At 35.8% G+C, this 15,314-nt stretch overlaps 1 protein-coding gene across 7 annotated transcripts in view; it reads right to left on the bottom strand.

Annotated features, from left to right (window-relative positions):
• DPP10 (dipeptidyl peptidase like 10) overlaps positions 1-15,314 on the bottom strand; it is a 1,393,698-nt gene that overhangs the window by 309,892 nt on the left and 1,068,492 nt on the right. For all 7 annotated transcript variants that reach the window (XM_047722550.1, XM_047722553.1, XM_047722549.1 and 4 more), the window contains one exon: positions 380-454. In XM_047722550.1, the coding sequence (XP_047578506.1) occupies positions 380-454 (75 nt within the window). The remainder of the gene's footprint in view (positions 1-379; positions 455-15,314) is intronic.

Here is a 15,314-nt window from a genome sequence, read left to right as displayed (position 1 = left end):
AGTCCTTTCCCATTATACACACTGCAGATCAGGGCAGAGCCATCAGGAAACTCCCACACTTACGTTATAATGAGGCTGTCATGAAAATGGCAAAAGCCTCCATTTGTCAGATTTGCTAACCACCTGCCACACCCACCTCGGAAGGAAAAAACTAGGACTGGCACACATACTTAGCAGAGTGTGCCAGGCATTTGCTAGCCTGCTGTGGAAGACAGGACACTTTCTCCAAACTTCTCATGCAATATTGGTTTTCAGTATCCCCCTGCAGCTACTGGATATGCCAACTCTTTTCTAGGTGAGTAGAAGACCAAGTAAAACTATGACTTGTTACCTGAATGCATCATGAAGAAAAGTTTTTCAACGAAGATCACTACTTTACCTGTTTGACATCATATGCCAGAAGAACGTATTTCAAATCTGGTGAAACTGAATGTTTTGATGCTTTGAAGGTTACCTAGAAAAAAAAAAAGTTATGAAAGCAGTGAAAAGCTTAATATCAGAGACATTAATATGAATTTGGGTAGGTAGATAATTTAAAAGATCTCAGTTCATATCACAACACAATGAGTGGTGCAGACATTTTCATTCCTATTATAAATATGCATATACATCTATATATTTATGTATGATTATTCAAATGGTATAAAAACTTGGAGGCTACGTTAGACATTTCATTAAGAAGAAAATTTGCTAACGTATCTTTTTTACATGTCATCATTTAAAGACTATGTTAATAGTTTCATTATAATAAATAAGGCAAAAAAATCACAACTTCATAAGCAAAATACTTTTATATTTGCATGTTGAATTAAATTAAAAAAAGAAACAGTAATATGCTGTTTTTTCTTTGTACTTTTGTTTTCTTATAGGTTGCATACTTTTATTTAGAAGAAGATACTCATATTAAAGATAGAATCTCTTTAGAGGATACTCCCACAGTAAACTTAATTAAGACACAAATAACTGATTATACTTGATTATAACTACACTGTACCTGCTTGATTTTGATCCTATAATTCTATCATTGAATAGACCAGATGTCAGAAAGAATTGAAAGTAAAGTGAAGGAGAAATGTATTGAGAGTGGAAAAATAATTTCATCTGAAATAAAGATTACATTTAATTTCAGATCTAAAGAGAAGTCAAACAAGTTGACTTAATGCATCAAAAGTCTACAAAATACAAAGACAAAATGGACTGTATATCCATTATAGGCAAACCAGTTTGTATGGGTTTGACAGAGAAATACATATGTAAATAATTTCATACACCTTATGCCAGGCCAATTTCTACAAGTCTGTTGTCTGCGAAAAATGAAAAAGGGTGAAGTAAGGGTTTTTATACTTAGAAAGCCCCAAAACACAATGGAAAAAAAACAAGAAACTCAGACTAATTAATATTTGAGAAAGAAGCTTGTGTGGTATAATAAAAAACATATTTAGTCTTTTTCTCTGATTCCTTGCATAAAACTCCTAAAATGCTTGGAATTTTGAGTGATAGGAATGCCATTTATTATTAATTAATTAATTAGTTAATTAATTATTAGCTCCCTCTGACCATACTTGGTTTATGCCAGTGAGATGACTCAAGGAGTAGAGGTGGGGGGAGGGTGGTTAGATAGCTTTTGGAGAAGGGGCTGCCCACCAAAGGAACCAACCATCTGATTAAAGAATTAGAACTTTCTGTGCAAACTGGAGGTCAGGGCAGATGTAGGGATGGGAGATAGAGTTCAATCACATGGCCAACGATGTGGCCAATCATGCCAGTAGTGAGACCTCCATAAAAATCTGTGAATGATGGGGGTGCCTGGGTGGCTCAGTTGTTAAGCATTTGCCTTTGCCTCAGGGCATGATCCTGGGGTCCTGGGACTGGGCCCGGTGTTGGGCTCCCTGCTCAGAGGGAAGCCTGCCTCTCCCTCTCACACTCCCTCTGCTTGTGTTCTCTCTCTCGCTGTGCTTCTGTCAAATAAATAAATTCTTAAAAAGTCTGTGAATGATGAAATTTGGAGGTACTTCCTTATTAGTAAACATATCAGCATACCAGGTGGATGGCACTTCCCAACTCCACAGAGACAGAGGCTATGCTGGGACCCTTTTGGACTTGCCCTATTTACCAGTTCATCTGGATCTCCATCTGTAGCCTCTAAAATAAACCAGTATTCATAAGTATAGCACTTTCTGTATCTTTCTCACAAATTATCAAACCTGAAGGAAGATTGCGGGAACCACCAAATTTATAGCCAAGCTATACTGAAATGCAGGTGACCTGGAGACTTGGGACACGCAGGTGGCATATGAACGGGGTCAGTCACCAAGTCCTTAATCTAGAGGGTCTATATTAATTCTGGTTAGTTAGAATTGAATCAACTTGTAGGATACCCATGGTGTCATGAAATTGTTTTGGAATAACACAGTTAATCTGTAAACCAGAAAGGCAAGAGAATGGAGTGGTCTGGAAGAAAACAGTATTCTATGGCAATGCTAAGATTTGGAGGGTTTGCCTACATACATCTATCTTATACAGCCTTTGTATAAGACACTTTAGGAGAATGTCAGAATAATCATTGGCAGTAATGCATCTCAAAGGTATTAGTTTTCATTTTTAATCTATTTCAATAAAAAATAGAAATAACAATCAAGGACAACAACAGAGCTACCATTCATCTATCATCAACTCTGTAAATTGCTTATAATTTTGTAGTTCTCAGTAGTTCTCAACCTCTCATGATTAGTATTGACATAGGTACCCTCATCCTTAACTTCCTTTTCCTATCATTAACTTACTGTGTACAGACACCTGATGGAAATTGGTCTACACAGTTTTTTTTAAGAATATTTATTTATTTTTATTTTAGAGAGAGAGAGGGCAAGCAGGGATGGGGGCAGCAAGGGGCAGGGGGAGGAGAGAGAGAATCTTCAAGCAGACTCCCTGCTGAGCATGGAGCATGGGCTCAATCTCGGGACCCTGAGAAGATGACCTGAGCCCAGTATCAAGAGGGAGACGCTTAACTGAGTCACCTGGAGGCTCCCTAGTCATGCAAAATATTCAGGGTGAAGATGAAGAAATAAGGTCTCATGTCTCTCAACATTACACTACTAAGAGATGTATTGTAACACAATAAGGGGAGGTTTACTGTAATTTAAAAATTGGTCAAGCAAGTGAGCACACAAAACAAAAGAATACAGCGGGAACTCCTTTAATTAACGCTGCATTATCCCACCAGCAGAGCTCCTTTCTTATGTTTTGGAAGAGCGCTTCCCCATCTGAATTAGTTAAAGAACATCTCACCTTCCTAGTCCTCATCCACTCCCACGTGACGTTCCTCACACAAATTAACTTCACACATTCACAGGTGTGTCTGTGCCTCTGGTCACAACATTTTAGCATCTTTTACAGTTCCTACAATTATCTAGTCTGACACTTTATTAATTATCACTATACTGCCTCCAGCTTATGTGGAACACAAACTGGGAAACTTTCCAAATACCTTTTCAGGGGCCCAAGCTGCTGAACCTTCTCTGAATTGAGAGAGCTGTATGCAGATCACTGATGCTGCAAAGGGACGCGCTGATGGTACATGCAGCTTAGTCAAGGGACACCAGAAGTCTCAGGCAAATCACCCTTAGTACAGCCTTTAATGGTATCATCTGTTGCATCCCAGAGATTCATTCTTTCTTGCAGCCACAGGAGACCCCTTGCTCTACATTGACCCTAATTACATACATTAGCATAGTTCTGGTTGAGACTCAACTTGATAGGATGTTAAATTAGTGTTGCCAATAACACTATTATGTTACCCACATATTCAGTCACTTAATTACTATTGAAATAGAAGGATGCAGAAATAGTTTCTATGTGTGTTTATTAGTATTATTTAGCAATAACGCCTACAAGAGCATTCTTTGACATCGGACATTGCACAAAGGACATTAAAATGCATGAATTCTGCCATCCAGGAACATTCAACTAAAGCCAAGTGAGGTAGGATGAACAGAAAAATAATCATGCACATGATTAATGAAACCAATTAAATGAGGAAGACAAGACAGTTGATCAAGTTGAGGGAAAAAAAATGCGTTCTTCTGGGCAGCTTGGAAAGATTTTGTTTTATCTCATTTGATGTGCCATTCAGTTCTATCAAAATGTATTTATTGAACATTCACAATATGACCAGTACCACAGCAGACACTGAGAGCGCTATAAGGTTGAGAGACCAAGTTCACTAGAATTGTTTCCATCCCATATTGGAGAAGATAAGCACTATTTCTCTATGGTCCATGGTAGGGTAGGAGTCTCAAACCCAAAAGCCAAAAGGGACTGGACACGGAGTGGCAGAATTAAGCTCTATGGGTATAAAGAGGGTAAATGGACTAGTCAGACTGTCTAAAAGGTGCAGTAGTCCCTCAGCTCCAGATAAGCATCATCTTATAGGAAAGTGATACAGTATTCTAGTATTCCACATTTTTTTCAAGATCAGCCAGAAATCAAGATTTTAATTTATAATCTTCTGATTTGTAACTATAGCCCAATACTTTTAAATATATTTACAGGCACCAATTTCTGCCTGGGGGCCATCAGTTTGCTAATTTTGGGAAAAATAATAATTGCCATAAAGCTGAAGGAAGGGAAAGAAGACAATGCAATGAGATTTAGAGCACAGAATGGTGGGACACCTGGGTAGCTCAGTCGGTTAAGCACCTGACTCTCAGTTTCAGATCAGGTCATGGTTTCAGGGTCGTAAGATCAAGCGCAGCATAGGTCTTTGTGTTCAGAGTGGAGTCTGCTTGATATTCTCTCTCTTCCTCTACTCCTCCCTCCACTTACTCTCTCATGCTTTCTCTCTCTCAAATAAAATAACTAAATACATTCTTTAAAGAAATGAAGAACAGAATGGTATTCTTTTCATATATTTTGTGGTACTGTAAGTGAAAAATTCATGATCCAGTGTTTTCCAGATAAATGAAAATATAGACTATATTATTAGAATAAGCTAAACAAAATGCACAAGAAGCTTAAAGAGATTACTGGAAAGATGCGGGGCTAGCCCTACGAATTACTGCCAATATTAATAATGCATGTACTATTGCTAACATGAATATAGCACAGCTGATCACTGTTTTCATGAATGGTCAAGTTTAGAGCCCAAAAAAGCAACAAAATCAGATCTGAATTTAGAGCGATTACTCTGGCAGTGGGTAAAAAATGATCTGGATCTGATGACATCTTGAAGTCATTAGCTCTGGTAAGAAGCTCTCAAGGCAATTTGGGCAAGCAATGCCAAGAAGTTAAGGATGAAACAAGGGCATAGAGAGGAAGGGACACATTCAAGGGAGATGGTTGATAAAAACAAAAGAATATAATAATTAGGTCTAAACACTGAGAAACAGGAAGTATACAAAACAATTTTTATTTCAAGTTTTTACCACTGGCTTAATGTTGTTATTACAATTTAAGTTGGGAAAGAGGGAAAAAAAAAAAAAAGCTTAATTTGAGGAAATTTTGAAACATGCCATTTTTAGACGTGTTATGGTTATAGTCCTTTTATAGAATCCAACAGGGAAAGTTTGATATTTTGTGTAAAAACCTCAAGTTTAAGAGATATATGTAGGAGCTGCCTTATTAATCAGTTACACAGTGCATTAGATAAAAGTTTATATTCAGTGCAAACCCATCCCCTTCAAAGAAAATGGATAAAATCCCCAAAACAGCATGCTCTACTAGGAATGGATCAGTAACAATGCAGGTATCACAAGTATTGTTTTACTAATACTTTTATTCTTTAAAAGTGCATGTTTTCTTTTTTTTTTTGTACTTTTGTTCAACTTTCCCCACTTGCTGTAATCCTTTCAAGAGTTTATCTGCTCCCTATTCAAACTGTATTTCTCTAAAATATTCTAATTCTCCCTCTTAAACCTTTCCTGTCCTTTTCAGCTCAAGTGATTCATCTGACCTTATATGTATGTAATTATATGTGCAGTTCATCTAATCATTGATCACTGTTTCATGATTGCTCTTCTAGGGTGTTTGCAACTGCGATTTACATCTTTTATTGCTACAGTAATGCCCCTATTAAGAGGCTCCACTGCAATGATTCACTCTTGTCAGAAACATTATAACTAGAGGTAGAAATAAGATAATGATAGTGTTCCAAGATGTCAGATACTGAAGATCATGGCAAGAAATCATTAAATACAAACTTAAATGTCAGAAGTGCCAGAAAATATAAAACATGCATTTGGATGACTTGAGGCAGAGAGAGAATGGAATGAGAGGAGAAGAATCAGAGATGGGGTTAAAATTAGCACAAACTGGTAAGAAGGATTGGGCTGCCTTAAGAGTGAAGCATGAGAACTGTCCAGTTTGGGTGAGTATTATTCTAGTTCTTGTAACAAGTTGGTGATAAAAAATATTTATAGGCATCTCTACTTAGAAAAAAATAAATAAATAAAGCAGAAACAAAAAACAAAAAACAATTGGCCCAGGAACTTGAGTTGGATAATGCTCTAAGCCTTAAAGCATAGGAGGGTATATCTTTAACAGATAAAGAATAATGAAAACAAGAAGGTAGGTCTCTGTGGGGCTATGATCTTTCCTTCCTCTCTGCGCCTCCACCCTACCAAACTCCCTACAGACACACACACACACACACATATGCACAAACACACACACCTTATGTTTAATTAATTTGGGCCATAACCTCCTCATTACCAAATCTCATTTTTAGTGTATTGATACCTGATGAAAATGTTAAGAAAAATCATCTCTTATTCTAGAAAAATAAAATATTAATGTTTCAAATATGTGAAGTATATATTACGAATAAGTTTATTTAACACTGCAGTCCATAAAAGACCATTAAATACACCTGATGAAGGATTTTAGAAAACAGTTAAATGGATTAGAGGAGGAAAATGGTCACCATGCAGCTAACTGAGTCATACTAAGGCAAAGAAGCTCAAGGAAGGCCAGCAAAGAAGGCAAACCAACATGCAGTCCATGGTATGATGCTAAGAATTGGCTCTCCTTCTCTGCCTGCCTTCAAATGAAACGAATGAGGAAGAGGCAAATAGGTTATTTTTTATCCTGTAGCTCTAAACAAAGCCATAATTTGTCTTTATAGCCATAACTGTGTTTATATGCAGGGAACTTTAAAATCAAATATTTTATTGTGTATTTCTTCTTCACATTGTCTTCTCTTAGCTACCCAATTAGTTAGTATAGTGTTTGAATTATATTTCTTTGAGATACCCAAGGTATCCATGTTGTATAAATATAATATTTTCTAAAATTTTCTAATATTTTCTATAATATTTTCTAAGAACCATGTATCTTATTGATACTAGAATATTTTGTAAAACTAACTCCACAAACTGCCATGGTCCAAGTAGGTAGTTTTTAAAGCTAATGAACTGGTACCTACTAACCCCTGTAGAGTATATATATTTATTGCTATTTATATTACATCTATCCATATATATAATATATATTATTTATATTATATATATCACATATATATTTATTGCTCTATAAATGTGAACGGCCAAATTAATATTTATTGATTTGGGTCATACACCATACATTAAAACATTTTACAAACATTTTTTATTTTTAATAAGATGGTGAAAACTAATAGTCTCTGAATTCTATTAATAACTTTTAAAAAAGGGCAGACAAGGTGATTTTGATGAGAAGCGTGTCAATATTCTTCCTCCCAAAAAGTCAATAAATTAGAAAAGCATTGGCTGGACAGAGAAGGAAAGGAATATTATAATTTGTATATTTATATAAATTATTTCTTGGAAGTTCAGACAGTGCTATTCTACTGACTCTTCAAATTGTCGGGCTTTCTAATCACCATATTTTGAACATATTTTTCTTTTAAGTGGTTACATTCTGGTGCAGCTGAACTAAAGAATAGGACAACAGAGATATGCAGATGACCTGCAGACCCATGAGCAGATGCTCAACATCACTCATCATCATGGAAATGCAAATCAAAACTGCAATGAAATAACACTTTACACCTATGAAAATGGCAGAATCAAAAAGGCAAGAAATAGTAAGTGTTGGTGAGGATGTGGGGTAAAAGAAACCTATAGGTACTATTGATGGGAATGTACAGTGGTGGAGTCACTATGGAAGGGAGTATAGATGTTTGCCAAAAAAATTAAAAATAGAGGGTGCCTAGGTGGCTCAGTGGGTTAAGCTTCTGCCTTCAACTCAGGTCATGTTCTCGGGGTCCTGGGATCGAGTCCCGCACCAGGTTCTCTGCTTGGCAGGGAGCCTGCTTCCTCTTCTCTCTCTGCCTGCATCTGCCTATTTGTGATCTCTGTCTGTCAAATAAATAAATAAAATCTTTTTTAAAAAATTAAAAATAGAAATGCCATATAACCCAGTAACTCTACTACAGAGTATTCATTCACTCAATGAAAATGGAAACACTAATTTGAAAAGATACATACACCCATGTGCTTATTTACAGTAGCATTATTTATAGGAGTTACAACATGGAATAACCCAAGTGTCCACTGATAAACAAGTGGATAAGGAAGAGGTGGCATCAATTTATGTATGAATTTACACACACACATGCACACTCTCACTGGAACATTACTTAGCCATCAAGAACAACGAGATCTTGCCATTTGTGACAACATGGATGGACCTAGAAGATATGCTAAAGTGAGTGAAGTCAGACTGAGAAGGACAGACAAAATATGATTTCACTTATATGTGCAATCTAAAAAAAGAAAAAAAAAGAATGGGCAAACAAAAAGCAGAAACAGGGTGCCTGGGTGGCTCAGTGGGTTAAAGCCTCTGCCTTCGGCTCAGGTCATGGTCCCAGGGTCCTGGGATCGAGGCCCACATCGGGCTCTCTGTTCAGCAGGGAGCCTGCTTCCTCCTTTCTCTCTGACTGTCTCTCTGCCTACTTGTGATCTCTCTATCAAATAAATAAATAAAATCTTTAAAAAAAAAAGCAGAAACAAATCCATAAATACTGAGAATAAACTCATGATGCCACAGGGGAGAGCAGTTGGGGCTGGGGCGGCGGGGGGGGATCCTGGTTGAAGGAGAGCCAGAGATTCAGGCTTCCAGTTATGGAATAAGTAAGTCACGGGGATGAAAGGCACAGCATATGGAATATACTCAATGGTATTGTAACAGCGATGTATGATGACAGATGGTAGCTACACCTGTGGTCACCATAGCATATCCTATAGAACTGTTGAATCACTAGGTTATACAACTGAAAATAATGCAAATACTCTTCAATTGGGAAAAAAAAAAAGAAGAAGAGGGCATATAGAAATATATGAAAAGCTATGGAAGTCCTAAAAATAATCATATCAGAAGTTTTCCACATCGTGCCCACATCATGGCTTAATATAGGTTCAATAGAATGCTTATATGATTGGATGGGTAGACTGGAGCTCTGCAGTAGCAAACTGCTTCAGTCTATTCTTGCTACAATAGTCCATCAGGTGAATATTAGAGACTAGGATTTCACAGACCTAATTAATAGGGTCATTACTTTATTTCATTTTTAAAAGATTTTATTTATTTATTTGAGAGAGAGAGAGAGACAGAGAGGGAAGAATGAACAGGAGCAGGGGAGGGGTGGTAAGAGGCAGAGGGAGAGGAAAAGCAAGCTTTCCCACTAAGAAGGGAGCCTGATGAGGAACTCGATCCCAGAACCCTGGGATCCTAACCGGAGCAGAGGGCAAACCCTTAACCCTTTAACCAACTGAGCCACCCAGGTGCCCTGGAGTTGATATTTTAAAGAATTAATCAAACTTTTCCATCATGACATAGTGCAATTCATGATAAATTTGGCAAATAAAAATACAGGATGCCTCAGTAGATATCAGAATATCAGATAAACAACCAATATATTGTAACATATAAAAATAATGATAAACCATATAACCATGAAAATAACATGAAAAGAATGGAATATCTTATAAGCAGTCATGAAAATAAGTGAACTACAGCTGAATGCAAATTTGCATGAATCAGTAACAGAATCCTGAGTGATAAAGGGAAGTATAAGAAGTTGCGGGCTGCCTAATTCCTCTATTTAGAGTTCAAAGCCAATTAAGACTAAATATGGTACTCAGGCAAAACACACACACACACACTCTCTCTCTCTCTCTCTCTCTCTCTCTGAGTTAGATATTCACCAGAAACCCAAAGACGTAAAAATGATTCTCAGAGAGAATTAGTTTAAAAACTGAGTTGTCGGGGCGCCTGGGTGGCTCAGTGGGTTAAAGCCCCTGCCTTCGGCTCGGTTCATGATCCCACGGTACTGGGATCGAGCCCCACATCGGGCTCTCTGCTTGGCGGGGAGCCTGCTTCCTCCTCTGTCTCTGCCTGCCTCTCTGCCTACTTGTCTGTCAAATAAGTAAATAAAATCTAAAAAAAAACAAACCAAAACAAAACAAAACAAAACAAAAACTGAGTTGTCATTTACTAAATTGCACTTTAACGGTCCAAAGCTAAAAGTCATTCTTTATTGTCCACTTTCTCAGAAATGTCCACTAATTGACCCTAAGCTCAGTTGAGGACACCAGGGGTTGTGTGCAAGTATGACTGAATAAATCTCTGTGTTCCTGTTTCCCAATACACACAAGCAACCATTTTCTTACGGTATAAAGGGAGGAATTTGTGGGTTGTAGGGCATGTGAATACTCGACTTCACACTATAATGACAAACTGTTACCCAAAGTAAAAACACAAATTACACTCCTGTCAGCAATGAGTAAGAGACCCTGTTCTCCACATTCTTTCTAACATTTGGTAATCCCAGTTAAACCTTGCCAAATGGATAGATGTAAAGTGCAATCTCCTTTTTGACCATTATTTTTGTTTATGAATTACATTAAGCATTTATTTGTTCACCAACAATGTTTCTTTTTGTAAAAAGTCTACTTATATATTTTGCTCATTTTTCAACAGAATTGGAAGAGTTTTGTTTTGTTTTGTTTTTTATATATTAGTTACACTATTTTTTTTTGGTTAATTAATGTTTTTTCCCATGTCTTTATCATTTACTACCTGACATTCTTTTCTTTGCTAAAATATCTGTCCGTACACTCCAATTTTAACATGACGGTATAATAAATACAGGATGCAAACAGCAAAAAATATAAGTATGTGATATTTAAAGAAGATTCTGAATATGCAAATTATCTGAATAGCCAAAGAATAACAAGGATCGGGTTTCAGCTTATGAACATCAGTATTTCTGTTAAAAAGTTATCTTTTAATAGTCATGCTCAAGACTCAAAATAATAAATGGATTCTCCATTTCCTTCTCATTTGTCAGTATCTATTTGAAAGCAGAGTTATCATACATGACCTTTCCCTGGTAACGTAAAAGGCTAGAGTGAAGGAAAAGAGTCATTTCAAATTTACTTCCATGGTGGCATAGCACTTTCCATTTATTTGGGAAAGAAAGGACCTGTAGAATCAAGTCACATCCATTGGAATGACAATAAGAAACAATAAAAAAAACTGCCTCCAGATTCAGTTTCTTGAGCCCAAACCCCCAGCTCAGAAGGACTGGGTTCTTTTCTCCCATCTCATAGTCACTTGCCAACATTGCTGGTGTCTTCTCAACTGTGCTTAGGAGATCTGTTAGACATTTCCCAGAAATCCAAAGATGGACATAAAAATAATTTCCAGAGTAAACTAGTTTAAGAGGTATCATTGACTAACAGGGCATTTTAATGCCCCAAATAAAAAAATCTTTCCTTGTATTGTCTCCTTTCTCAGAAATGTTTGTTAATACCTTTAATCTTCTCATGAAATGTAGAGAAGACAAATACCAATAACTTTTCTGTATATATTTCAATCTCCAATGAAGCTTGTTTTAAGCCAAAGGCATGAAGAAGGTACTCAGTTTGTACATTTCATTTTTGTTGTTTTAATATGAATTTTACTGCATTTGGAAAATCAAGGGAAAATTTTAAGGGATATATTTACAAGATCTTATAGGACAGATGATGCTTTTAAACTTTATTAAATAGGTACTTATGGCTGAATGGGTTCATTACAGACATTTATCTACAACTTTTCCCACTGTCCCTCTTTCTCTTTCTAACACTCCTTACTTATTTCTTCTTCTACCAGTTAATAATAGATACATAACAATTAAGAGATTTAAATTTTTTTTCACTGGACTTTCCAAATGGTAGTGAATGAGTAATTCCACTAAGATTAAGGATAAATAAAAATATCTAAAGAAAAAAATTTTGCTGCTCATGAGTACCAATGCAAAGACCCAATGTGAAAAGCTTGCGCAAAGGAATTCCTGGGAAAAAAACCTGAACCAACTGCTGATGCACATATGGCAAGATGATGCTCAGCTTCATTCATAATTCAGTAAATACATATCACTATAGCAATTAAGGGCTATTTTCCATCAGCTAAGTTGATACTAATAAAAAATGCTGATAAGACTGAGAGACAGCAAGAGTAGAGTAGTAGGCAATATCATATACCCTTGGTGGACTTAATACAATATTACAGTATTAAATTTCATATTGACCTTTTTTTTTTAAGATTTTATTTATTTATTTGACAGAGAGAGATATCACAAGTATGCAGAGAGGCAGAGAGAGAGGGGAGGAAGCAGGCCCCCCGTGGAGCAGAGAACCCAATGCGGGGCTTGAACCCAGGACCCTGAAGATCATGACCCGAGTCGAAGGCAGAGACTTTAACCCTCTGAGCCACCCAGGTGCCCCTTGACCTTTCTTTTGACACAGCAATACTACTGTATGAATTTAGCCTACATCTACATTTCAAAAATGGTTGCCAAGTATATTCACAAATGTGCAACAGGAAATACATAGTACATGACGCAAAGAAAATCTACATAACCACTAAATAATGTTAGACAAAAACAAAAGGTTTCATGTAAACAGATCCTCAAGTTACACTATTAAGTTGATAAAAAGTGTAGACTCTCCATGTTGTTGGCATTAAATACATACACACACATACATAAGAGTGCATATATTTAGAAATATATTGTTTATGTATAGACCTATGAAGATGTACAGACATCTTCATTGATATTATCTGGTACCAATGTATACATAGACATATTCAAAAAGGATAATGAGTGATATGGAAGGAAGCTTTTATTTTCACTGTGTACGCACATGTGTAGCAACTTTGTCCAATAGGACTTTCTGTGATGATGGAAATATTTGTTTGTACATTGTCTAATGAAGTAGCCATTGGTTCCATTTGGTTATTAAACACACGAAATGAGGCTGATGTGACAAAAGATGGGTTTTTAAAATGCCATACGATTTTAATTAATTTCAAAATAAATATAAATAGCCACATGTAGCTAATGACTCTCAGATAATTCAATAAACTGTTTATAGTTTCTAACCATATATTTTCATTCTATTGTGTTTAGAAATGTCAATGAGAGAGATTAAGAATATCTGTATTTCTTAATTATATTTTATTAAAATATCCACTAAATGTCAATATTTTAAGGACATATATAAATTACGGAATGACCAAGGGAAAAAAGAAGACCATAGAACTATATTACACAAATATAAACTCTGATTTATTCAAAACTTATAAAGGTAAGTGCTTCGTTCCTAACAAAGACAACTTACAATGTGAATTTTTTTTTATCTTTAGGAAGAACATATGAGGGCATATGTAGGATACAAGATTACTGTGCATTAATATGAATTAAATCTTAGTTTATCACTCCTCTTATAAAAAATAGAATGTTTTTCTAAGTATTTTTCTTCTAAAATAAATACCACATGTTATTGCCAAAGAAAATGATGCGCATAATCTCTCATTCGTTTTTTTTTTTAAGATTTTACTTATTTATTTGACAGAGAAAGAGATCACAAGCAGGCAGAGCAGCAGGCAAAGAGAGAGTGGAAAGTAGGCTCACTGCTGAGCAGAGCGCCCGATGCAGGGCTCGATCCCAGGACCCTGAGATCATGACCTGAGCCGAAGGCAGAGGCTTACTTAACCCACTGAGCCACCTATGTACCCCTAATCTCTCATTCCAAATAAAATATGATTCTACCTCTTCTTTAGGTAGAAATACATATTTGTATCATAACTTAGTTTTTAAAATTATAATGCAATTATTCATTTATCTTAGGTATTCTTTTCTTTCCCAATGTTTGGTTAAAATCAATAGTATAAACAACTGAGTCCTGAGAACATTTTTTAAAGTTCCAAAAATAAGAGAGAACTATTTAAGGATAGTTCAGGTATTTAAAGTAAGCTGGAAAAGGTTCAGACAGCACAGCTGGTAAAGGGTAGGATTTTCATTACAGTCTCCCCAATTCATATAATAACCCTTGATCATTGATTATTTGCAATAACACTAAGAAACTACAATCATTCAGTTAAATCAAAGAGTCAATAATCCAAAATAAATAGATGGATGGGGGGATGAGTGGAAGGAATTAAGGAAGAAAGGAAGAAAGGTTGATCAAGACAGTTGTCTATTTTTTTCATGATGAAAATTGTTTTGTTATTTTACACAGAACATCTAATTAAAATGGGAATAGACCATTATACTTAGTTATATTACACTGGGGAATTCCTTATATTCCTTCCTATTTCAGTAAAACTGAATGTAGAATATAAAATGAATGTAAAAGTTTAAAGACAGAGAAGAGATATAGGAAGAGGAAAAAATAGTAAGTAAAAACTTCTTAATTTAATGAAAAATAGTAATGTACATACATATTCAAGAAACTCAACAAATTTCAAATCAAATAAATTTAAAAATATGCTTACCTAATCACAAATTGTCAAAAATCACAGTAAAAATTTTGGCAATGAGAAAAACAACGTATCACACAGAATGGATCCTTGATAAAAGTAATAGCTAATTTTTCTTAAGAAATCGTAGATGTCAGGGGCACCTGGGTGGTTCAGCAGGTTAAGGCCTCTGCCTTCAGCTTGGGTCACGATCCCGGGGTCCTAGGATTGAGCCCTGCATCGGATTCTCTGCTTGGCCTCTCTGCCTACTTGTGATCTCTGTCAAATAAATAAATAAAATCTTCAAAAAAAAAAAAAAAAAGAAACTATAGATGTCAGATGTGAGGATGGCGTTTTCAAAGTATTGAAGGAAAAACACCATCAACAAATAACTCTATATGGAGCTAAAAACACTCTTCCAAAACTCAAAGAGAAAATTAAGCATGTCTAGATTTAAAATAAAAAAAAACAGAAACAAAACAAACAAACAAAAAAACCTGAGAGCATTTGTTACTACCAGACCTGTACTCCAAGAAATACTAAATAGTAGC

The sequence above is a fragment of the Lutra lutra genome, chromosome 3 (genome assembly GCF_902655055.1).
Source record: "Lutra lutra chromosome 3, mLutLut1.2, whole genome shotgun sequence".
Taxonomy (NCBI): Eukaryota; Metazoa; Chordata; class Mammalia; order Carnivora; family Mustelidae; genus Lutra; species Lutra lutra.
The sequence above is the reverse complement of the archived record's forward strand: the minus strand, read 5'-3'. Positions and strand labels throughout refer to the sequence as shown.